The 23,260-nt window shown below is 45.8% G+C and overlaps 1 protein-coding gene across 1 annotated transcript in view; it reads left to right on the top strand.

The window, feature by feature from the left end:
- The first annotated feature begins 7,391 nt into the window (after positions 1–7,391).
- The window catches only part of ADGRA3 (adhesion G protein-coupled receptor A3), a 96,077-nt gene continuing 80,208 nt past the window's right edge, over positions 7,392–23,260 (top strand). The window contains exon 1 of the mRNA XM_037529999.2: positions 7,392–7,903. Within this exon, the coding sequence (XP_037385896.1) occupies positions 7,662–7,903 (242 nt within the window). The 5' untranslated portion in view covers positions 7,392–7,661. The remainder of the gene's footprint in view (positions 7,904–23,260) is intronic.

Raw genomic sequence — 23,260 nt, 5'->3', positions numbered from 1 at the left:
TAAATAGAACCACAAAGCAAAGGAAAAATGGCAGTGGCAGACCTTCATATATCAATAACTGCTCTAAATGTCAATGAACTGAAGTCACCAATAAAAAAAAACAAACAGAGTATCTGAATAGATTAGGAAACAGGATCTGATCTTTTGCTGCCTCCAGGAAACACACCTATGAATGACTATGTCATTCGTAGATACTGGTTGGTTGACTGATTTTAATCATGATAGTTGGTACACAGGACTAAAACAGAAAAAACATGGGTAACTGATATAACAAGATATGTCACATACATAGATATAGATTTTGTATTTGGGACATCGATACTCAGGGATATTGCTAATAGGGAAAGGTAGTTACATCTTTGGTGTAGAATATATGTTTAAAATTTCCCCAAATCTATTGTTTGTTATGTCGACAAATGTGTTTTCTGGACTATTTAAAAATATTGACTTCAGTTACAGGAAGAATAGATGATGAAGAAGCAAATAATTAGGTAGACACAATAGTGCAGTGAATATATAAAAGTGGTGAGACAAATACAAACATCACTTAGAGTCAGAAAAGGATGGGAAGACTGAGTATGCACCAAAAACTTATGATTCACTACTTATACAACTCATTATTTCTTGGGTTGAAAATTAGATGTCTGTTGGTAATTTCCAGTGTCGTTCCTGTGCCCTCTGTTCAAGAAGCAGAAATAAACCCACAGTTGTTTATTTATGCATACAAGAACAGGGGTACAATCCAGAGGTGTGTGTGGATGTGTGTGAGAGGATTCACCAGAGACAGAGTGGGGAGCAGAACAGGCAGATCTACTGAAATACACTGCTGAGGGGAGCAGCTGACGAGCCAGGAGAGGTCTGCTGCCCCATGTGGGTACCTCCCTGGCCGGGGATCCAACTTGTGCTACAGTGACTGTGGACAGCTTCACAGTGCTGTGCTTAACCCCTTGCACCAGGGAGGCCCTAAACCCATAGTTGTTTATTCAGCAAATTATCATTGTGACCAGGCACAATCACCCCCCTGCATCTCTAGTAGAACAAGTAGGTATTGGTTCCAGGTATTTCACATCTGTTGGGCCACCGTGCTCCGACTTTAGTTCTGTTCACATAACCATATCAACAGTGAGAGAGGCTGATGTGGATCAGCTAGAATTGAGACGAACAGATGGACTAACTGAGATAGTTGATAGAACATTGTAGATCCTAAAATCCAAGTGGCATGATCTGTCATCTGTTTGCATTCTATCATGTGTGGAGTAACTTACTCCATCTCTTTCCCTTGCTCCTTGTCCTGCATTTTTTATAGTTAATTTGATTTTTTTTTTCATGATTCATGCTTCTTTTCTGTGTCTATGTCTTTTACCAAGGTAACATCGGTTTACAGCACTGTATATGATTTAAGGGTAGAGGTTCGCACCTTTCCAGATGTATGTTATCACACCAAACCACCACAAGCCTCCCATAATCCTCTACCATAGTTCAGGGGGCCCCCCTCCCTCCTTTTCTCCCCAGCACCCATGTGTTTTAAAGGGGTATAACAAATACTGCAAATTGAGCCTCTTAATTTAGACTGTGAGCCTTCCTGTTCCATTACTTCTGTGCTGGACTGCCTGGTCACGGGCTTGGAGAATTCTCTTGCAGTAATGTAATTCCCCACATGGCATTGCTGGCCAATTTTTGCTTCATATTTCTTCTTTATATTTACAAGTGATGGTAATTACACTGGAGCGGGTAAAGAATCTACCATTTCAGAAAGATATTTGGTCATCTAAAGAGAGCATTTAACTGTCACAGGGATACATTCCAATAATAGCCTGGCTACAGCAGACCAACAAAGGAAGAATTCATGGTTCAGCAGGATAAAATCATAGCACTTTAAAGCTGGTTCCAGCTCAAACTCATTTCGAAAGATGAGATTTAGTGACTTGCCGAAGGTCACTGTTCTGGTAGCTAGGAAGCCAAAACAGGAGCCCATGCTGTAGAAAGAGAAGGGGATTATTGGAGATGCTATTGCTGTTCCTTTCTTGAGCCTGATCGAGATAAAGTATGCGATTCTAGCACTATGCAGTGACTAAAAATATAAACTACAGCTGTCATAATTAATAGATTAACATTGAATGATGCAAAAATAAACAGAGAATGTGTGTTTATTAACAGGTTTTATAGAGATGGCACTGAGACATTTTAAGTGCTAAAAAATTGCTTCCATTCCTGCTGTCAATTTCATCATGCCATCATTTATTTCCATTTCACTGTAGAAGATGCAAGTTCAGTTAATCTTCTCAAGTTAGTTGATTTTCGCTAAGTGTTGATGCCCAGTTATCCAAAACATCTAATTCAAAGTAAAGCTTTTTGTCACTAGTTAAGAACTACGTTATATGTTTGGAACATAAAAATGAGCAAGATTTAAATTATGTGAATCAGCCATACTTTTGAATTTTTTCTAGTGTCAGGCACTGTTCTAGGAACCAGGAAACCACAGCAACAGTATCCTCAACCAGAGACCCTTCATTACTGGTAAAAGGAAGTCCAGAGGCTCCAGTTCGCAGCTCAACTCTGATCTCAAGGACCTAGATTGGTTTTTTTTTTTAATTTAAATTTTATTTTTATATTCCCCATACAATTGCAACCCCCTTATTTTGACCCCAATCCCTCCTTTCCCCAGCCCCCACCCCCCATAGATTGTCTCTTGTTCATAGTTGTTTGTTAATTTTGATTTTTACTTTCTTATAGTTATTCTTTTTCCTGGTCCCTTATTTAAGTTTTCTAGATTCCTGCTATGAGTGAGACCATCCGGTATTTTTCTTTTTCTTTCTGGCTTATTTCGCTGAGCATGATCCCTTCCAGCGCCATCCATGTTGCTGCAAATGGCATGTGTTTATCTTTTTTGAATGCTGAGTAATATTCCATGGTGTATATGTACCACATCTTCTTGATCCAGTCATCTATTTTTGGGCATTTGGGTTGTTTCCAAAGCTTAGCTATTGTAAACAGTGCTGCTATAAACATAGGGGTGCAGGTGCTCTTTGGAATTGATGTTTCTGTGTCCTTTGGGTAAATCCCTAGAAGTGGAATTGCTGGATCATATGGAAGCTCTATGTTTAGTAGGTCAAGGATCTGGATTGTTTTTGTCTTTCCATTTCCTCCTATCATTGTGGAATTTTCCTTTACACTTTTTGCCTGATGGTTACACACTACTTGCTTCAGTTCCAGGCATCATGTCCTCACACTGTCATCTCTTAAGCAAGAAGGAAGAGGTAGTGAGAAATATGTTCTCTTTTAAGCCTCTTTTCATCACACAAAAATTTTCTACTCCATATTTTCAGCAGTTTTCCACTCAGATTGGTGTTGACTAGTAGAACTTTCTACATTGTTGGAACTTTCTGTAGTTTTTGACATCTAGAATGGTATCTGCCACGTACATGAAGCTAGTGGACCATGGAGTGTGGCAACTCAATTTTCAGTTTTATTTTTAATTAATTTAAATTTAAATATTTCTTTTGTCTACCATGTTGGATGGGACAGCATTTGATTCTTCTGAGATATGGCCTGAAGAAACAAAAGGATTCTTTAGGTTGTGGCCAACAATGTAAGGGAGGTTGGGAAAATGATTCTTTTTTTTTTTTTTTTAAAGATTTATTTATTTATTTATACAAGCACCGGGTACAGTCAGAAGCTTGGGAGGGTGAGAGAATTCACCAGAGCCAGAGTGGGGAGCAGAGCAGGCAGAAGGACCGAAGTACACTGCTGAGGGGAGCAGCGGGCGGCAGGTGAGGTCTGCGCGCCATGTGGGACCCTCCTCTGGTGGCCGGGGAGCAGCCGGGGATTGAACCGGCACTGCAGAGGCTGTGGACAGCTTCGTAACCCAGCGCTCAACCGCTGCCCCACCGGGGAGGCCCTGGAAAATGATTCTTTAAGGGAGAAAAAGTTGAGGAATGACTTTCGTCAGCAGCCACCAGTGCCTGCCATAAAAAGTAAGTAAGATAAAGCCTTTTAGAGATGGTGTTTATTTACAGATGTATTTATAAATATCAGTTAATCAAGGTTGTTACCTTCAGGTTTAGACAAATCAATGTTTATCTAGAGTTAGTCTAAATGGTTTAGATTCTAGAATAACATACTAGGGAATGAGTGAAGGTAGGAAGAAATATTTTAAGAAGGGGGTAGAGAAATTCCTCTAGGAACTCATAGTCTGATAGAGAAGGAAGAAGATAGACCTAAAGGAAATTGTTAACAATAAGTAGGGCATGTATAACAATAAATATATGCAAAGGCATATATGCTCATATATGTATATTATTACCTATGTATTTATTTACATGTATTTGTTATAACTTTATTACATATGTAAGTGCACCTAGTTAATACAGTGTCAATCTTAAAAGGAATAACAAAACATCTTCCAGTGTTTCTGTGGTATCTTCTACAAACCTTGCATAACATAGCAAGACAGGATTCACAGCACAGAAGCTTTGGAATGTGGTCCATCTACCGTCCTTAAAGCAAAAGCTGATGCAATCCAGTTTTACTGGGCTATGTATGCATGCATATGGTTAACCAGCATTTTCTCAGTTCCCCTAGGATGCTTTCATATGGGACAGGCATGCAAACACAGGGAACTTTGAAAGGAGCTGTGAATTCCTACATCTTCAAACAGCTATGATGCTCTTGAGGCTTAAGTATAGCTCTCTCTGGCAAATGGCTTTCAGGGCTGAGGTAGCTTAATTCAAACCAAGATTTTGGTGTGAATGAGGGTTGCTTTCATTCAGTGTGCTGAGGTTTTGCTAAGTGCGGAAAGAACTACATTTGTAGTCTTACGCACCCATGTTGGCATAGAATGATAATAAACCTCAATGTGCCTTCAGAAGACTCCAGTGTTAAGATACACTTTCTACAGCCCTTTCCATATACAACTATTGTGTGTTCTGTAGTGATTTTTATTTTCAAAGATGGTCTCAATGATTTCCGTGCAGCAATGGCAGCAGTTATCCATATAATAAAATACTAACTCGATATTTCTCCTCCGATTCATGGTACTACTTAAGATTCATCCCATTTTCTGATAATACTGTGCTTTTTATAACTTTCTCAACTATAGTGAAGTAAAAGAGACTATGTGCTAAATTGATGTCACTACTGTGGCAAACACATTTTAAAATAGACTTGCACATTTATCTCAACTATAGCCTGAAGCAGAATAGACATAACCCTTCAGGTTCTGTAAGTTCACATGACAATTTGTGGCTATGACAATAGTAATGTGGCTATTTCAAACTTCCATCTTGCCAAAGTAAAAAGTTTTTATCTTTATAAAGAAGATAGATTTGTAAAGCATAGACGTGGACTTTTAGTGCTGAAACTTTGGATAGTCTATACTCATGTTCACGTTCAATGATACACATCTGAATCTTATTTCATTTAGAATGCAATGTTAATTCAATAAAAAAATAGACAAGAAGAAAAAAGAGAAAACAATTTTGTTAGAGAATGATCTTTAAATAAATGTAAGAGAAGTTTAAGTGATTTCACCCATTTAATACAGAAGCAACCCCAAGATTACTTATTGATTTAAAACTTCCTACTCTCTGATATCCATCAGCATCTAGACCTACATTGTCCCACATAGCTATTGATAGTAGGGACCTTGGGCTAATTAAATTCAAATCTAAATTAATTAAAAATAAATAAAATGTAAAAAAATTACACTACACTAGCTATATTCTAAGTGTTAGACAGACACCTGCATTCACCACATGAACACCACAGTTCTAGAACGTTCCATCACAGCACATAAAAAATTAGTGATTGATATTGTTAGCTTTATAGAGTTGAATCTCAAAAAATGTTGGTCAAATGAAGTGCTGCCAGATTTCCTGCAACAGTGTATGCAAAGTGGAGACCATTAATTGCTACTGAGAAAATTCTAATCAGATAAGAGATTCCTGGGAATTGGTCCCTAGGATAAACTTTACCCTATTAGGCGGTACCGCCCTTAGACCCAGGCCAAGAAAACCCTGCTCTGGGCTTTGTATTTTAGAGGACTCCATTCAGCTCACCTCCCTGGGGTATGAACTATCTCCAGGGTAAATGGATGTGGACTCCACGGTTCCACTTTTCGACCTTGTCCAAGGGACCCAGGAGCCTGGAATTCACAGACTGAAAATTTCCCAGGCCTCTTCCAACTCTTGAGCATATCTCTTCCCAGAACTGTCCTCCTAGGGGCTTTCCAAACAAATGGTGTGTGAACCCCTAGTCCAGAGGCTCTGCCAAGGGATGACTCTTTAAAAGCGTAGGCAGAGCTTGGTTGGGGGCACCCGGGGGTCCACACACCTGCGCAGAAATCCCTCTTGCTTAGGAGCGGAGCAGGTCCAGTACCAAAGTACATGGTGGCCTGTGGGCTAAGGACTGTGGCTCTCCTCCTGCCATGTTTCAGGTGGAACCCACAGTTATCTGGGAACCCTGCATACACATCATCTGGCCTTCCAGGTTCTTATTAAGATATATTTCTCAAGGCAGGTGAATAGAACATTTTATTTGTTGGCTTGATATGTACCTTGTAAATATTTAAACACAGGGTAGGTAAGTCCTAGTCTTGCAAAAGTTAGGGCGGGGCTGGCAGCCTTCCGCAGAAGAGTAATTGATTCAGTTGGGGTTTCTCAGCCAGCTGCGTTCACGATTGCTTTCATGGGTTACATCTCAGGTGTCTTTGGATGTCAGAGAGACGTTCATTCAACAGGCTGCCATTCCTGGCTCAGCCAGGCCCCACGCATTCCTTCCCGGGACTGCAGCCGGAGCTGCTCAAGGCCGGTTCTGGAGAGTCCTCTTGCCAGGAGAGAGAACCTGTTCCTAAACCTGTGGTTTATTTGGGACCCAGGAGCCCCCCAGTGCAAACAGAAGCCTTGAAATCCCCCGGTGTGATGCGCTGGGAAGGCGGCAAGGGGTGCAGAGGCGGGCAGGCCATTCCTCTCAATACCAGGGGGTTTGGGGCGACTTCCTCGTCGGGCTGCCCACGGAGGTCCACCCCGCTTTTCTTGGGGCCCTAGGGGGCTAGGCCGAGCCTCAGGCGGCCTCCAGGGCGGCGCAGAGCGGCTTTGTCTGGAGGGCGCGGCCGCGCGTGGACACTGGCCCCCCTGGCTGGAGTTTGGGCTAGAACTTTGCAACCTCCCCGCGCGCGGGTCGCGAGCGCGCGGGCTCCCCGACTCCTGCGCCCTGGCCGGGCCCCGCCGCGCGGGCGCGGGTGCGGGCGCGGAGCTGGGGGTCGGGCCCCGCCGCGGGCGCCGCGGGTCCGGGCGCGCGCTCCTCCTCCGGAGCCGCCGGCAGTGGCGGCGCCGGGCAGGGAGGGGAGGGCGCGGCGGGCGCGGGGAGGAGGGGCAGGGGCGGGACGAGCCGCCGGGGCCGTGGCCCAGGAGCGGGCGGAGGCGGCGCTCCCGCCGGGCTGCAGAGCGGAGCCGGGACCGCGCGGCCGTGACCCCACGGCGCCCGGGAGGCCCAGCGCGGCCGCCGCGGACAAAGGAGCATGTTGGCGCCGAGGCGGGCGCGTCCTGCGGCCGCCCCGAGGTTCCGGGCGCCGCCGGGCCCGCGCCGCGCCCCCGCCCGCCCGGGCGCCGGGGCGGCCCGCTAGGCCGGCGCCGCCGCTCGGCCCGCAGGCCCCGGCCCGCCGCATGGAGCCGCCCGGACCCCGGCGGGGCCGCGCGCCCGCGCCGCTGCTGCTGCCGCTCGCGCTGCTCGCGCTGCTGGGGGGCGGCCCCCGCGCCGGGGCGCTGCCCCCCGGCTGCAAGCACGACGGGCGGCCCCGCGGGCCCGGCCGGGCGGCGGCGCCCGCCGAGGGCAAGGTGGTGTGCAGCAGCCTGGAGCTCGCGCAGGTCCTGCCCCCCGACACGCTGCCCAACCGCACGGTCACCCTGTGAGTAGCCCGCGGGGCGCGCCGAGTCCCCGCGCCCGGCCCGGCCCGGCCCCGCCCGGCGCGCTCCGATCGCGTGCGGCTTGGGGCGCTCCGGAGCGGGGCGCCGCCGGCCCCGCGCGCCTTTGTGCTGGGGAAGCGGCGGGCTGGGGTGGAGCGGGGCGGCCGGGGTCGGCTTCCCTGGGGTGCCCTCGGCGGGGAAGCGAGCGCCCGCCTCTCCAGCGCCGCTAGTTCGCGGAGCAAAAGTTTTCGGGTGCCCGGCCGCGCCCCGCGCACTCCCGGCGCGGCGCTCCTGGGGCTGCGCGACGCCACGTGAGGGTGCGAGCTGCGCGCCCCGGCGGAGCCAGACCCCATTCATCCCGCGCCCGGGCGCCCGGGGAGCGCGCGGCCCGTGGACGCGCCCTGGTCTTCAGCTGCTGTGCAAATTGGGGGACACTCAGGTCTAAGTTTGCAAACTCTGCGCGCAACACCAGGGCTTTGAAGTGTGAGTCCCCCGCCCCGGACTAGCCCTTGCCTTTCTGTCTCTCCGTTTTATTACAGCTAAACAGCACCATTAAAAAAACAAAAAGGCGGTTAAGTGTTGGAAACATCTTTGGGGTGCAGCAGCCGCCGGTTTGTTTGCGGGTGCGCGCGCGCGGGCATGTGCGCGCGCGCTCCCATTTAAAAGCCAGGGACTTGGGGACTGAATACGGTGCGTCTGTGCAGCCCTGGAATTGGTTTTCGAATTGAGTTTCCACCTGGAAGGAAAAGTTTTTGGTTTGGAAACTCAGTGTGCGCGGAGACGCGCGGTCCAGTTCTGCTGGCGCGGTTCTGCCAGGTCCTGCTGGGCAGTTGGCCCCCGGGGACTCCTGACTTTAGTTTCTGAACGATGAATGGGTTGGGAAAAGTTTCCAAATATTTCTAATGGCTGTTTTGTCCAGCGGAAATAGGAGTCCCTCGACTCCTTGTTTTCCCCCGATGTTGTTTGGGTGTGTTTCCTGCAAAGGAATCAAGGCCTCCACTGGGGCAACCTGAAGACCAGGGGAGCAGCGAGACGCAGGAGAGAACTAAAAGCAGTTTTTGCTTTCACCCCAGCGAAGCAGGATGTACGGGGAGAGAAGGAACACTTTTGTCTAGTTTTTATTTACATCTGTTACAGTTAGCAAAAGTTTAACAGGGGATCATTGTGTGTGGGAGTTTTGTCTTTACGGAGCCAGGGAGGTGGGTAAGACAGTTACTGTTTTCTTTGGCTCCTTCAGCAAATGTTACCATTTGGGAGTGGCAGCAGTTATTATTTATGTGTATTTATGAATGAGATTCTTGCCAGTGGGAATTTGGGGGCTGGACCTTCGTGGTAGTCTAGGGACAGTGGAGAAACCCCTTGCCGTGGTCCATGTTTACCTGAGGGTGTTAGTCATCCCAAAGGGACATTAGCAGCATTTAGGTTCTGGGCCAGAGGTGCCTCAGCTGCTTCTAGTTTTAAGTCCCCTTTTTCTGAAATAGCCTCAGTTCTAGCCGGATGAGATCGACCACTTAAAGTTGATGATTTTGCTTTGGGGGAAAAAAAGGTGATGTAAAAAAAGCTCTCTTGGCTTAAACTATTTCACTAAATTTTGTCATGCCTGGATTAAAATGGGTCTTTGAAATGTCACTAATTCATCTTTTTTTTTTTTGCACCTGAAAGTCCTTTAGATGAAAATAGAATTAATACAATTTATTTCGTGGCTGGAAAGAAAAACCAGTTGAAGGATCAAATAAAACAATGTCTGAATGACAATGGTTTGAGGTCTTTTAGAAGGGGTTCCTGCACCATGTCCCTCATTTTAAGAGGGGATGAAAGAATCAGAGGCTCACCCCTAATGAATGAGCCGCTGGGCTCCCTGTCCCAGATTCCTGCCTGGCATGCCAGGTGCTTTCTCATCTTTCTCTCTTGCCCCCATCTTTTCGGAGTTCAGCAGCTTTTCCAGGTTGGAGGCAGCAGTTGAGGCTTGGACTGGGTGTTAAGTTCTCAGGGCTGCAGCAAATGATCACAAATTTGACGCTTAAAACAATGCATTTCTTCTCACCATCCTGCATGAGGAAAGTCAGTCGGCCTGCAGGGCCACGCTGCCCTCAAAGTGTTTGGGGGAGAATTCCTGCTTCTAGTAGCTTTTTCTTTTTTAAAAATTGAGATATAACTGTTGTACAACACATTAGTTTCACGTGTGCAACTTAATGATTTTGTTCCTTGTATCTATTGCAAAATGATCACCATAGTAAATCAAGTTAATATCCATTCACATCTAGTAGTAACCAAAAAATGGTATTTCATTGTGATGAAGACTGTTAAGGCCTGACCCCTTAGCTTCTTTTAGAAGTGCTCTGTAGTTCCCTCAGCTTCTGATGTTCCCTGGATGGTAGCTGTCCCACGCCAGTCTTCCATCTTGGTGCCTTCTCTTCATGGGTCCTTCTTCGCCACGCATCCCCATGTCTCATACACCCTCCTTTCTCTTATAGGACTCCAGTCATTGAATTTAGGGCCCACCCTAATTCCTGGATGATCCCAGCAAAGGTTTTGTGACTTCATTACTTTGGTCGGGTCGAAACCCCGTTCTAAATAAATAAGGTCAATTTCAAAGGTACCTGAAGTTAGGAGTTGGCTGTATCTTGTGGGGGTGGGAGACATTATTCAGATTACTACCGAATATGAGTAAAAGCATGATCCATCTTTCTCTAGGGAGCCGCAGGAATTTGGGGAGGATGATTCACAGTTAAGTTTCACACAGAACGTTGAAGGCTCTGTTACCCGAGTATACTTGGAGCAGAAGGAACCCAGGGAAGGCCAGTGGTGGGATGGAGCCTCGGGGGACTGTGAGCTAATTCCTGAAGGATGAGCATGATGATTGTGAGGAATGAAGGTTTGGAAGGCAGGCTCCTCCTCGGGGTCCTCACCTGCCCCCACCAGGGACTTGAGAGGCAGTGTTGGTTGTGATGCTGTGAAGTTCACATTGCTGAAATGTCGAGAGCAGGTGGCCCTGCCCTGCGTGGTCACAGGTGAGGCTGGAGGTGCCAGGCCATCTAGGGTGAGTTTTACCCCCTTAGGTGTGGCCAAGTCTTTTCAGTTGAGTTGTGAGGGGCTGCCCTTACCCCTAGAGGATTGATGGGGGTTAAGAGCCAGGGGAGGAGAAGTTACTTATTTAATAAAGAAAAATCAGGCTATATCTTAGTTCAGTAAATGAACTGGACTTCATAGAAGCCCAAAACACAGACCCTTCCTCCAGCTGTCCTGGTGACCAGGTCTTGATTCCATCCCCAGGAACTTCAGTGAGAGTTTTGTGGACTTAGCTCTGCCTTTCCAGTGGTTGTGTCTTCCTTGTGATGCTACATTGTCATTCAATACAAAGGTTTTTTTTTCTTTTTAATTATTTATTATTTGTCAGGGGACTGAGGGACAATGTTGAGATTTTCTCAGACCATTTAGGCATCTAAAGTAGTGCATGAGTTTGGTTTTTGTTTCATAAAATGGTAATTTGTTGACTATCAAAGGACTGATAATTGGATATTATCAGTGCCTGCTCTGTGCCAGGTACACAACAAGGAACGCTTGTATTCAGAGTTAGGGAGAAAGGATTTGCACGGAAGCAGTGGACATTTAGGGAACAATTACAGATGGTCTGTAATTAAGTACTAAGTCCTGTATGCTGACTGTTTAAATGCTTTAGGAAGCATGAAAGTGGGGGAAGATCAGTGGCTGTGGAGTCCTTGGAAGATTTATTTTCCGGGAGCAGTTAGAACTTGAGCATGGCCTGAGGGAAGGGAAGGCTGGATTGGGTGGGGGGAGAGGGCATTCCAGAGTTAATGGTGAGGGGTGGGGGTGCCTCACCTAATGAAATAGAGGTGGTTTTCAGAACTGTCCATTTGTAGATGGGTCCGGGGAGGTCAGATCCTAGAGGAGAGTGTACAGATAGCAGGTGGAGGTGGCCCAGGCAGAAGCCCATTGGAGTCGTGGAGGTGCCTGAGAAGGAGCAGCTGGTGAGGTGGAGGAGGGATAATCTGGTTTTAGAAGCTAAGAGAAGCTCAGGCTGGAACACAAGAATGGTGCCTCCACTGAGGGATGCTGAGGGCCCAGAGAAGTGGCCTTTGGCCACTTGGATGGGATGGCTTGGTTCGTGGATGACCTCACCCCACCCTTCCATGAGTGAAGCAGAAGCCATCAAAGTCAGGTTGGGGTGGCTTGAAGGGTGAGTGGGGTGAGATAGGAGGAAGGAGTTTGGCGTGAAGGGATTGAGGATGGCCTGTTGAGAGAAGGTATCTAGGAAGGAAGAAGAGAGGTAGAGCACATTTGAATATTGTTGGGAAGAGTTCCGTCAGTGGGAGACGGAAGGTGAGAGGTGGAGGGGGTGGGGGAATGGCAGCTGGTGCACAGGTGCAGGGTTTGACCTTTGATGGGACAGGGAAGTTTAGTTCCCTCATGGTGATGGGGCCATTCAGCTGCGGGATATAGAGGGAGTTCCTACCCCTTTGCTTCTGTTCTGGGTCAAGGAGGACAGGTGAGGGAGGCAGGGTGAAGAGGAGAGAGGGGAAGTGAGCCTCTTGGGGACTGCAGAGTTCATCAGGATGGAGCTGTGTCCACTTTTCCCTTGTGATCAAGTTCTGAGGGAGATGGTTTAGCGTGGCTGTTCCGGCTGCATTCAGCCTGGATGGGAATCCTTGGGTTTGGCCAGGTTTCCACACCTGGTGAATGGTTTGTGTGGGGCTGTGTGGAGTGATCGAAAAACTGGACCAGTGAGCTGCGGTGGCCTGAGCAGTGTAATGGGTCAGGAGTTTCTGTGGGTCAAGGGTAAGGCGTTTATCTTTGAATTCACACTTCTGTGACCTTATTTCCCAACCTTTAGCACAGATTCTTTTTCCTTTGCATGCACATCAGCAGGACTGCTCTGAGCATGCGGGCCCAGTGCCGAACACTTGGTGCTTAGTGATTAAATGAGGAGCCAAGACTCTTTCATGCAGGCACCATTCTTAGCCTCAGATTCTCTGCTTGACAAAGTGTTGCCCTGAACTGAGTTTGTCTTTGGCTTCCTGTGTGCCTTGGTGATACCCGCAGCCTTGCCTAGAAACTGTTCTGGTAAAACCTGGGTCTTCAAGACCCAGCTCCACTGCTGTCCGTTCTTCCTCTCTGCCAAGCTGGGGGTTGCTTCTTGTCTGTGCTCTTGTGTCACCTGACAGGATACTTGGTGTTACTTTCCTGGGACCTGCACCCCGACCTAGCACAGAGCCTGGAGTGTGTGGCGGGCATGCATCCTTCTTTATGGCCAGAAGAACGCTCACAGATACCTCTGCACGGTGGTGAGTCAGGTCAGAGGCAGAGATGTGAGTTCACATTTTAACCTCACAATAGCACATGAGGACATTTATTTGTTTAGTTGGGGTCAGCATTTCACAGTGGTAGACTTTCCGACTCAACAGGTATGTCATTATCCATCTGCAGTTCCATTTGACGTTGGTGGCTTTATATGTGTGGTGGGCCTACACCTGAGATAGTGTGTTGGGTAGTGTCTCCAAAATATTACAGAATTGGGGGGCAGACATAGGCGTTTGATCCATGCATGCAAGTCTTGAGTTTTTCCAACATGATGAGAGGGCTTGGCATGGCCTCTGGATCCTGTTAATTCTTGCCTGTCTGGAGTCCTCCAGCATCAAGAAAAAGTCCACGAGGGAAGTTGGTGAGTTTGGCAGTAGCCCAGCAATCACACTACCACAAACAACAGGAATGTTTGGGGAGCCTTGTCCCAGCCCAGCTACAGCTGCTGTTCCCAGGAGCCTTTAAAGATGGTTTTTAAGAAACAGACAAAACCCCAAATACAGACTCTTGAAAGTAACTCAGAAAATGATACGCAGGGAAGTTTCTTCTAAGAGTATTCAATGACTTTCCCCATTCAGCTTCTCTCTGAAAGCAATTGCTTTGTGTACTGGCTGTCTTCGTGGAGGGATCTGGAGTCCAGAGACTCTACTAGTTTATTACTGTGTCAACATTTTTCTCATAAACAGACAAAAATTAGGATACAGAGTTGTTTAAATTGCAGTGGCTTATGAACTCAGAATTTGTTGATTTGGAAGCTATTGATGCAAACTTGCTCAATGAGTTTTTAATTATTGCCTGACTAAATTTATTTTCAAACTTAATGTATTTTTAATGCTCTATGTACGGCTTAGCTTGCAGTGATGTTCCGATGCCGGCAATTTTAGTCTGAAAAGGGAGTTTTAAAGAAAGTGTTATCACCCAATGTTTATTTTTATTTTTTTTTCCCCTTTGTGGCTAAACTTTCCAGAAACTCTGCATGTCTAGTCGGGCACCTCACGGAAGGCACATGTCTGTCTTGGTGGTCACTTTTTCTACCATATGGGCACATTATACATGTGGCTTTTCTTCTTATTTTAAAATATCCTTTTCTGTTTTTTCGCAGTGTAGGATTTCTGCTCTCAGGTGCAGCCACTGTAGTTTTCCACCATCAAAGCTCCCGCAGTCCTCCCTAGTTCTCGTCTCTCCTGTTCTGTTCTCTCCCCCATCTCTCCTGAGGGTCTCAGATCCAAGGTCTGTTGTCTATTTAGGAAAATAGTGGGGGAGTCTTTTACTTTTTTATTTTTTACCCAGGCTAACATTTCAGCATGGTTTTGAACTCAGATCCTGCCTGTTCAGAGCCTGAAAAGAATTAATAGAACGTTAAAGGGGTTGCCGGAACAACAGTTCCCCAAATGTCCCCCAGCCCACCTTACTCCATCTTCTTTTCCCTCTTTGCCTGGAGCTGAAGCCTGGGATTGTGTCTCTGACTCTCACCTACGCAGATTCCTTTTGCTGTGGACTGTTCTCCAGTGGCATCTCAATAATCCTACCCTTGTTTCTTCAGCTGCTTGCTTTTGCATGCATTCGGCGCACCAGGTATTCACTTCCTGCCCTGCTTGTTATAGCCTCAGGTGGGCTTATGTCACTTCTCATTTCTAGACCTGACTTAATTTTTGGGGGGCTGGGGGAGGGGCACTGTTTGACCAGTTTGCTCCTGGGTTAGGATGCTTCTGCTCCTTCTAGCACTGCAGTCTCTATCGTGACCGCTCCCTGGTTAATCTTGTCATCCTGATCATTTTGATGTGATTTCATCTGCAGCTTCCTCCAATCTTAAGACAGCAGGAGATGGGGGTTGGTGAGGGCAAGTGGTAAATATTTAGAAATCATTCTAGGCATTGGGGTTTACAGAGGGAAATTTTCAAGACTCATTTAGGAGAGAGTTGGCTAAAGGATTGATAGACCTTTTTGTTGTTCATTACGATCATTACTTTACCCACACGTTCACTGTCTGTCACCAAACCTTCCCCAACCTAGTATGTGTCAGTCCTCCCATTGCAGCAGTTGTTTAGGGCAGTTTTAAACAAGATTTTTCATGTTATCATAGACAGTGATGATGTTTCTGTGAAGGACACTCCAGGTCTGCTTCCAGGGGACACGGAGAGTGGTTCTTTCCACCTGCCCACGACCTGTTTGATGAGCTTCCAGTCTTCCATCTTACCCCCTGAGAGCATTAGACATCCTTTTCTGGGCCACAGATCCAGACCTTATAATCTGACTTAACTATTTAAGGATGGGTCCTGGACTGTGGTGTTTTTCCAGAGCTCTACAGGTGATTCTGATGTCACCTGTATTGAGAACCTGTTGCCTGGTTGTCCAGTGGTATGAAGGTTTAACCATGGTCCTCAGCTGTCAGCCTCGGCAACAAAGGAGGACAGGAGAGTAGACAGGAGCAAACTGAGGGCAGCTGCCTACACGAGTGGGCAAAGCTGCCCAAGGAAAGCAGACGGCTGAAGACCAGGCAGACAGGCAGGTGAGCTCTGGGAGAGCTTCACCTTCTTTGCAGGAGGCAGGAAACATGGCTTTTTGTGAAATGGGGAGTTATATGTGCTGAAGTTCAATTTACTATCAAGCCGTGGGGTTAAGGACAATAAGGTTTTAGGGACGTGTTGTGGAGTTAAATGAGTGAACTGAAGGGTTTACCAGCAAGCATTTGTATCATTATTTCAAGGCCTTCATCTATATGATCTGATCAGTGGGGCAAAAAAGCTTATTTTAACTTGCATTCATATTCTAAATGAAGTTTAACCTCAGTGTATGTTGACATGTCTACAAAAGAGTCACTTGTCTTTGGCCACCTGCTCTGTATGGTTATGGTTGCCGATCAGCCTTTTCCAGACACCCTTGAGAGTTTAGAGACAGTTCATCATCGGGCATGTTTCTGTTACTGTTTCCTTCTTTGGCAGGGACTTGCCCTGATGATTATGACCAAGATGAGAGCTTCTTTTGGGGCACATGCAGGGTGTGAGGCTGTGAGCCTCAATCACCTTGTGGGTCGGGCATTTGCTGCTTGCTTTGGGCTCCTAGGCAGTTTAGACAACTGACATTCTTGGTTCTTAGTTTAAATCAAATAAAACACATGCATTTCTTGCTCTTTATTTCCCCTGTACTTTGCCATCTTAAATTTAAATTATACACTATTGGAACTGTTGTGCAGATCTGCATTTTTTTCTATTATATCTGAGTAATGTCTACAGGGTGGAAACAGGTCTGTAGAATTCTGTGTTCCATACAAAGGAGGTTTAATTGTCCATCACCTGCACGATCTGCTTTTTAGAATTTTTCTTACATGCTTTTAAATGACAGTACCAGGAGCACGAAGAAAATCTGTTGTCAGGTTTGCCAGCTCAGCTTCTAAAATGCTGCCCCTGCCTAGTCAGGCTGTCTCCCCAGAGGAGGAATAGGCAGCCCCCCTAAGGAGGCCCAGAGATGTGAGATCACCCTCAGGTAATGTGAGCATCCAATGTCCCCCTCCCTTTCCCACCCACTCCTGACTTTCCCCTCCCCGCTTAGCCCAGGACTTAATGCACAGTATGGGATTGCAACTTTTGAATTAAGGAATAGGAAGACATTTCTGAGTTGGGATATATGGTTCTACATATGGGATCTGACTTCCTTTAGAATATTCTGCTGGGGTAGGAGACATTATTTTGCTCCTTCCTGTAACTGTAAGCGTCTAGAATAGTGATGGGTATATGATGCTTGCCTTGTGGCTGCTAGAAAGTAGGTTGTAAATTGTGTTGGTGATGACACTAAACCCTTAAGTTTATTTGAAGGAAAGGAAGCCACCTGAGAGGTGCAAGTAATACAGATTCTTGCATACAATTGTAAAGTCTTCTTTCTTTAAGCCTGCTTGAATCTTCAGTCTAATTAAATTGATTCATTTCCCATCAAGATAAGACTTAAAAGCATTCTTTGTTTTATTGTGCAATTCCTCCCAACTCTCTTCTCATGAAGGAGGCCAAGAGAAACTGCCTAGTGGTGTGTTCTCCGGGATGGTGTTGAAGACACGTGTGCTTTCTATAAAATTAATCTTTTCTTAACCTGCCTTTTGCTTGTTTGTTTTAACCAAGACCTAGTGTAAAATCTCGCTTTATGGCCAAGACTTGATTGGAATTCTGAACCCTTTCCAATTCTTGTCATTTCCAATACTTGGAGGTGCGGCTCACTTCTGTTCTGTAAGCGCACCCTGTCCCTGTTTGCCTGCTTTACCGCTACCAACCTCCTCTTTGGAAATGTTTATTTACAGCTCTCCCTCTGGTCCCAGATTTTGAACTCTTGATGGTGACATTTATCTCCCTATCCTCAATGTCTAGCTTGGAAGCACTGAGTAATCTTTTCATAAAGAAGACTCATTTTTCCCACTATTTTTTTTTTTTCTCAAGTAGTGCCAGGGAAAGAATCTGGCATCATCCTTTCACATGGGCTGTATGTATCATGTTTAAGCTTGAGACACTTGAAAATAGACTCCCCAGACTTACAAAGTCAAGGCATAATCACCCACACCCACTTACCACTTGCTAGTGATAAGTATCTCTCTGACATTAATTTGTTGCCCCCACCTCTTCATCCAGTTCCTCCTGCCTGTTGAGAAACCATCACTTATCTCCCCTGTGTTTTCAACTTCTCTTGCCTGTTGCTGTTTCTCCTTGGCATGTAAAACCCTGTCTCTTTTCCTCTGTTTTTAAAAACCAACAGCCCGCCCCTCCCCCCAAGGCAGTCCCTTGTGGCATTTTGGAGTAATCAGCCTCCTTCCTTGACAGTGGATTTGTTGGAAAGTAGCCTGAATCCTCCTCTTTGTTTCCTTAGCTCTGCCCCCCTGGTGCTGCTTTGTCCCTGGCCAGCAGTCCTGGGCATCAATGTCATTCATTTCCCAATGCTTGCTGCTGCTTCCGGTGCTGTATTTGATGGGTCCAGGGTCTGTTATCACGCTCAGTTATTCAGTTATTCAGTTTTGGCCATTTCACGTGGTTTGGTCTCCGCAGCCTTGAGAAGGACATGGTTGGTTTGGCTACTTGGTTTCCCTGCCAAGAGAGACCAGGAAGAGCAGGACCCTGTAGCAAGTGTACCTCTTGGAGGTACGACTGGGGAGTGGGTGTCAGCTGGTTGGAACTCCTGAGAAACAAGAGATTGTCTGCTTGACATTCATGCAATTTAAAGGATCCTAGTTCCCTCCTCTAATAGGATTACATTTCTTTCAGGACACTTTGCTTGGAAAAAAAATGTATTGAGTTCTTCCCTCGGGGATAAAGTTGAAAAACTTGTCCATCAACTTAGCCAGAAGTTAGTAAGCTCCAGTGGGACCAGGGCTGTGGGGACTTCCCCCGTCTTGAGCTCTGTGGTGTTCTCAGGTCCTCGTGTTCTGTCTCCATCTTTCCTCATTTTGGTGATTGGAAAACCTTTCAGCTTGCAAGTGTCCTGTTGTCACTGTGGTGAAGAAGGACGAGAAGGGATGTGTGGAGAGCTTCTGCAGGAAGGCCTTGTGCCTGCAGAGTGAGGGCTCGGGGGGAAAGGAAAGCTTAGGGACACCCTAAAATTTACACAGTCCATGAATCATGGGCTCCCTTCCCCCTGGAATAGTGTTTCTGGGCAGTGAGCATAAATAACACAGCTTGCTCAGCTTCTCGCTTTAATTTCTTTGACTATTTTTTTTTTTTTTTTTGCCAGTTTATGAAACTCTACAAGCCTTAATGGCTGTATTTTATTCTCAACGGAGTTTATTTTCCAGGATGCCTTTATTTTTTGGGGAGGTGCAGGATAGGAAACTAAAGCCGAAGATCCAGATCTTGTCCTCATTCATTGTTCTCTTTTAAGAGACTGGGAGTTCAGAAAATGCTTTCTAGCTTTTTGATGAGATTAATTTGATAGCCCTGCTGCTTCTCGTTTTGATAGGACCGTGAGGGGTCCATGGTTGACTTACCTGATGTGCATGGTCAGACACTATTGTTTTTTAGCTTAATTATTTATTTACATTTTATTTATTTTACATCATTGTTCATTTTGGTACAGCATTTTTTTCCTCCCCTCAGGTGTAGTCCCTATAGTTTTCCCACCACCATCGCACCCAGGATCCATCATCATAGTCCCTTGTCAGACACTTACTTCTTCCTTTTTTTTTTTTAAAGATTTAATTTTTATTTATACAAGAACCGGGGTACAGGCTAGAGGCACGGGAGAGTGAGAGGAGTCACCAGAGGCAGAGTGGGGAGCAGGACAGGCAGATTGCCTGAAATACACTGCTGAGGGGAGCAGCGGGCATGACAAGAGAGGTCTGCCACTCCATGTGGGTATCTCCCTGCCTGGCCGGGAACCGAACCAGCTCTGCAGAGGCTGCGGACAGCTTCACAGTGCTGTGCTCAACCCACTGCGCCACCAGGGAGGCCCCACTTACTTCTTCTTAATGATGGTTTGATATTGGTCTAAAACCAGGGAGTTAATTAACTCCCATGGCTAGAGAAACCTGATGTATTGATAGAGCCTTTTGGCCTTGAGGACTTTATACATCTGCACCCTGAACTGATATAAATGTTCTGATGACACCAGCATTGATTTTTATCATGTGCCAAGTAACCATGCCCAGTGCTTCATGTGTGATGTCTCAGCGGTCACGGCAACGTCCTGTGCTTGATGTCAATCCCCTTGTGCCGTGTCCCCTGCGCAGGAGTGCCAGCCGAAGCAGGGACAGGTCACTTGACTCATGACACTTTTTTTTTTTTAAACAGCTTCATAGGACTGTGGCTCTGCCCTGTAATTGCCACTGTTGTCATGTCCATAAAAGTCACAGACAACTTAAGTGCTGGCTTTGGCAGTGGGGTTGGAGGAAGCGCCTTTGTAGAACAGAAGATACAGGAGCCTTGTTTACTGTGAACCATTTCTTTGAAAGTGACTGAGGTTGGGAACACACAGGAACAGAATTCTCACCTACTACCTGTTGCCTCCGAGTCACTCACCATTGAGGAGAAGAATCTCAGGATCTCATTTTAGTGTCATGGAGTGTTGTGGGCACGATCAGGGGCTTTGGGGCTGCAGTGCAGCCGTGTTATATAATCAGCCCTTTGTTTATCTGTATTCTGGAGGTGGAAACTTTTATCCTGGAGTAATAAATGACCCTCTCTTGGACATAGCCACCCTTTTAAGGTGAAAGCAATCCTAGTGCCATAGGGAGGGTTGCATATTTGGTAGGTCTCCATCTGAAGGGGAAAGAATTGATAACACTAACCCTTTTTTTAGGGAAGATTTGCTTGTACTTGTCAGAGCCCTGCTGGGTCAACAGGCATTGGGCACACCCCCCTCATGTGATAAAGCAACCAGAAAGGAGACTGCAGAGGAAGCAGCAGTGAGATGGAAGGACCCCAGGGGCCTCTGTTGACTTTGCTAACCCGCAAATAGGGACCTTTGGCAAATCAGTTTTTCTGGCTCTCACTTTCCTAAAGAGTCAAATGGGTTTTTTTTTTAACTAGATTATCTTTAAGGAAACTTCAAGTGCTAGAAATCTCTGGTTTTATCCAGCCCGTAAAACCAAACCAAACCTGACAAGATTACTGAGGTATTTTTAAAAATCCATAGACTTTACATGACATTTAATAAAGCTCAAATTGTTTTATTAGGGCTGATTCATTGCATTGTGGTAGTAACTCAGTGCAGGGGCTGTTTGCATGGTTGGGGGTAGGAGGTGTGTTGGGTCTGTTTAGTCCTTGGCTTCTGACCTGCCTGTTCTGGAGTTTTCAGGCCTGTTCCCACATCAGCTAGTGCTAATTGCCCCTTATTTACTTGCTAAGACCTGCCCTTCTGACCTAGGGCGAATCTCCACTTTGGGCCCTGTTCTCTCTCCTCTCTTAACTGGATTTCTTTGTCTCTGAATTTCTGTCTTGGAGAGCCAAACCTTTGACCAGCTCTTTCAGAGTCTGAGGTGTGGCTGTCTGTTTGCCTGTCCCTGTTCCATCCTCTGCCACAGAAACAGTGATTTTTGAATGCCGGCTCAATTGTCAGAATTTCATGGTACCAGAGAAATTGACAGTGTGCACAGCATTCAAAGAGAGACTTTTCTTCTTTTTTTTTTTTTGGTAGTGAAATGCCTTTCGTGAGTTTAGAGAACAGACTGTGGTCTTCCTTTCATTTCTAGACTTTATGGACAGCCTACAGATTCTACATGATCTGATTTTTTTTTTTTTTAATTGCTCTACCTGTATCACCACGTACTTACTGTGAATTCTTCAACACCAGTGTTCTGGCTGATTCTATCACAGTAGTTCCGTGTTGAGCCTCTACATCTAACCCTGGGAAGACCACTTCCAGCTCAATTATGAAAGTACTTTGTGGTCCTGGTTGGCTCTGATGGTGGAGCTTCTGCAGTACAACCAAGATGGCGGCTACATTCCTGGCATGCATGGGGGCATACACACATGCCCCCTGGTATAGGGGGCAGCCATCAGGAGTACTGCATGGGCTTAATGGGGAATGGCTTGAACTGCGTAACGATCTTCCTCCTGGAGCTGGTAGATTATTTGCCAGTGTCCATAGAAATATCCTAAACCTCTGTAATCACTACATTAATTGTTCTTTCAATATTATAATCTTAACATTGTAGGGCCTTTTGTCCATAGCACAGTTCTTCACTGTTTCGGCAGCGACATTAAAAGAGTGTCTCAGCCTAAATTTATGGAAGATCTCGAGAGATTTCTTCCCTGTGGACTATTTAGATCCTGTACTTAGGAGTGAGTGCCAGCCTTGTCCAGAATACTGATGTCACTGCTCAGTGATAGTTTCCTGAATGTGCTCTCTGAGTATCTCCTAATTGAGGTTGAGTCCCAGCTTGTGGACCAGCTGCCTAAGGAGATGTGGGACGTTGTATTAGGGGAAAATACTAGTTTCTATATATTAAGAGCTTTCACAAATTAGTGAGAAAGGACAGGTGATCCATTAGAAGTATGGGCTGGTAATAATAGGTAACATTTGCTGAGTGTGCCAGATTCTATGCTGAGTGTTGTAAGTTTGTAGTGCTTCATTCTCAGGGTTCTCTAATGAGGTCATCGTTACTAGGATCCCTCCTTTGTGCCTGAGGTAGTAGGGCATGGAAGCTTATTGATTTGCCTGAGGTCACCCAGGCAACGTGACATATATGGGATCACAACGTGAAGTATAGAGCATCACATGCAATGTTTTCAGTTTAAACATGTATAACTGCAGTCTGTCATCCCTTTAGGCCAACGGTCCTTATCAAGAAGTCCGAGACCTAGGGGTTCTTTGGTTAGACTCCATCGATGGGCTTAGATGAATATGAGTCCATCAGCCAATCTTTCCCTAAAACTCTGAAGTTTTTCCAGTGGTTTGGCAACATTAAATAGAACCAACTTAGAATAATAGAGCCCTAACTTTGTCATCAGTGGATATCTCTTACTGCCTCAGACTTCCATTATAGTCTCAGGTGCAAAATGGTTTGCAAAATGGTTTCAGCTCTAATGCCAGTCTGTAAGAAATAGAAGGGACAGAGGAAATGTCAAAATAGCATCACAAAATATCACCCAGGCCATTCACTAATTTTCTGTCCAATAAAAAAGGGATGTGCACTGTGTTGCAAGGTATATAATTAAGACATTTGTGTGATCCTACATAGTGGCTTGGGCTGCCAATTATAAAGCACTTTTTGAAGGTAATTATAAATTTGATTATAACTTGGATATTATTAGATGAGATGAAAATATACTAAATGGAAAGGTGGAGCTCAGAACTGGAAAAAAGTTGATAACTAAATGGTATATATAAAATGATCTCATTTTGTACATGCAAAATACACACTTGTAAATATCTGTGGGTGACAATGATTGGGAAAGAGATTTATTAGGCTGTTAAAATGATAATCTCTTGATAATGGAAATATAATTTTATTTCCTTATGTTTGCTAGTCATTGTTTTATAATTCATTACAGTGTACACCCACAGCTACTGCAATAAAAATCTTTTAAAAGTAATCTATATTTTCAATGAGAATGTATTTAAAAGCTAAC

The sequence above is a fragment of the Talpa occidentalis genome, unplaced genomic scaffold (assembly GCF_014898055.3).
Source record: "Talpa occidentalis isolate TD23 unplaced genomic scaffold, MPIMG_talOcc4v2.1 talOcc4.6, whole genome shotgun sequence".
In the NCBI taxonomy this organism is placed as follows: domain Eukaryota; kingdom Metazoa; phylum Chordata; class Mammalia; order Eulipotyphla; family Talpidae; genus Talpa; species Talpa occidentalis.
Note: the sequence above shows the minus strand (reverse complement) of the source record. Positions and strands in the feature narration are given on the sequence as shown.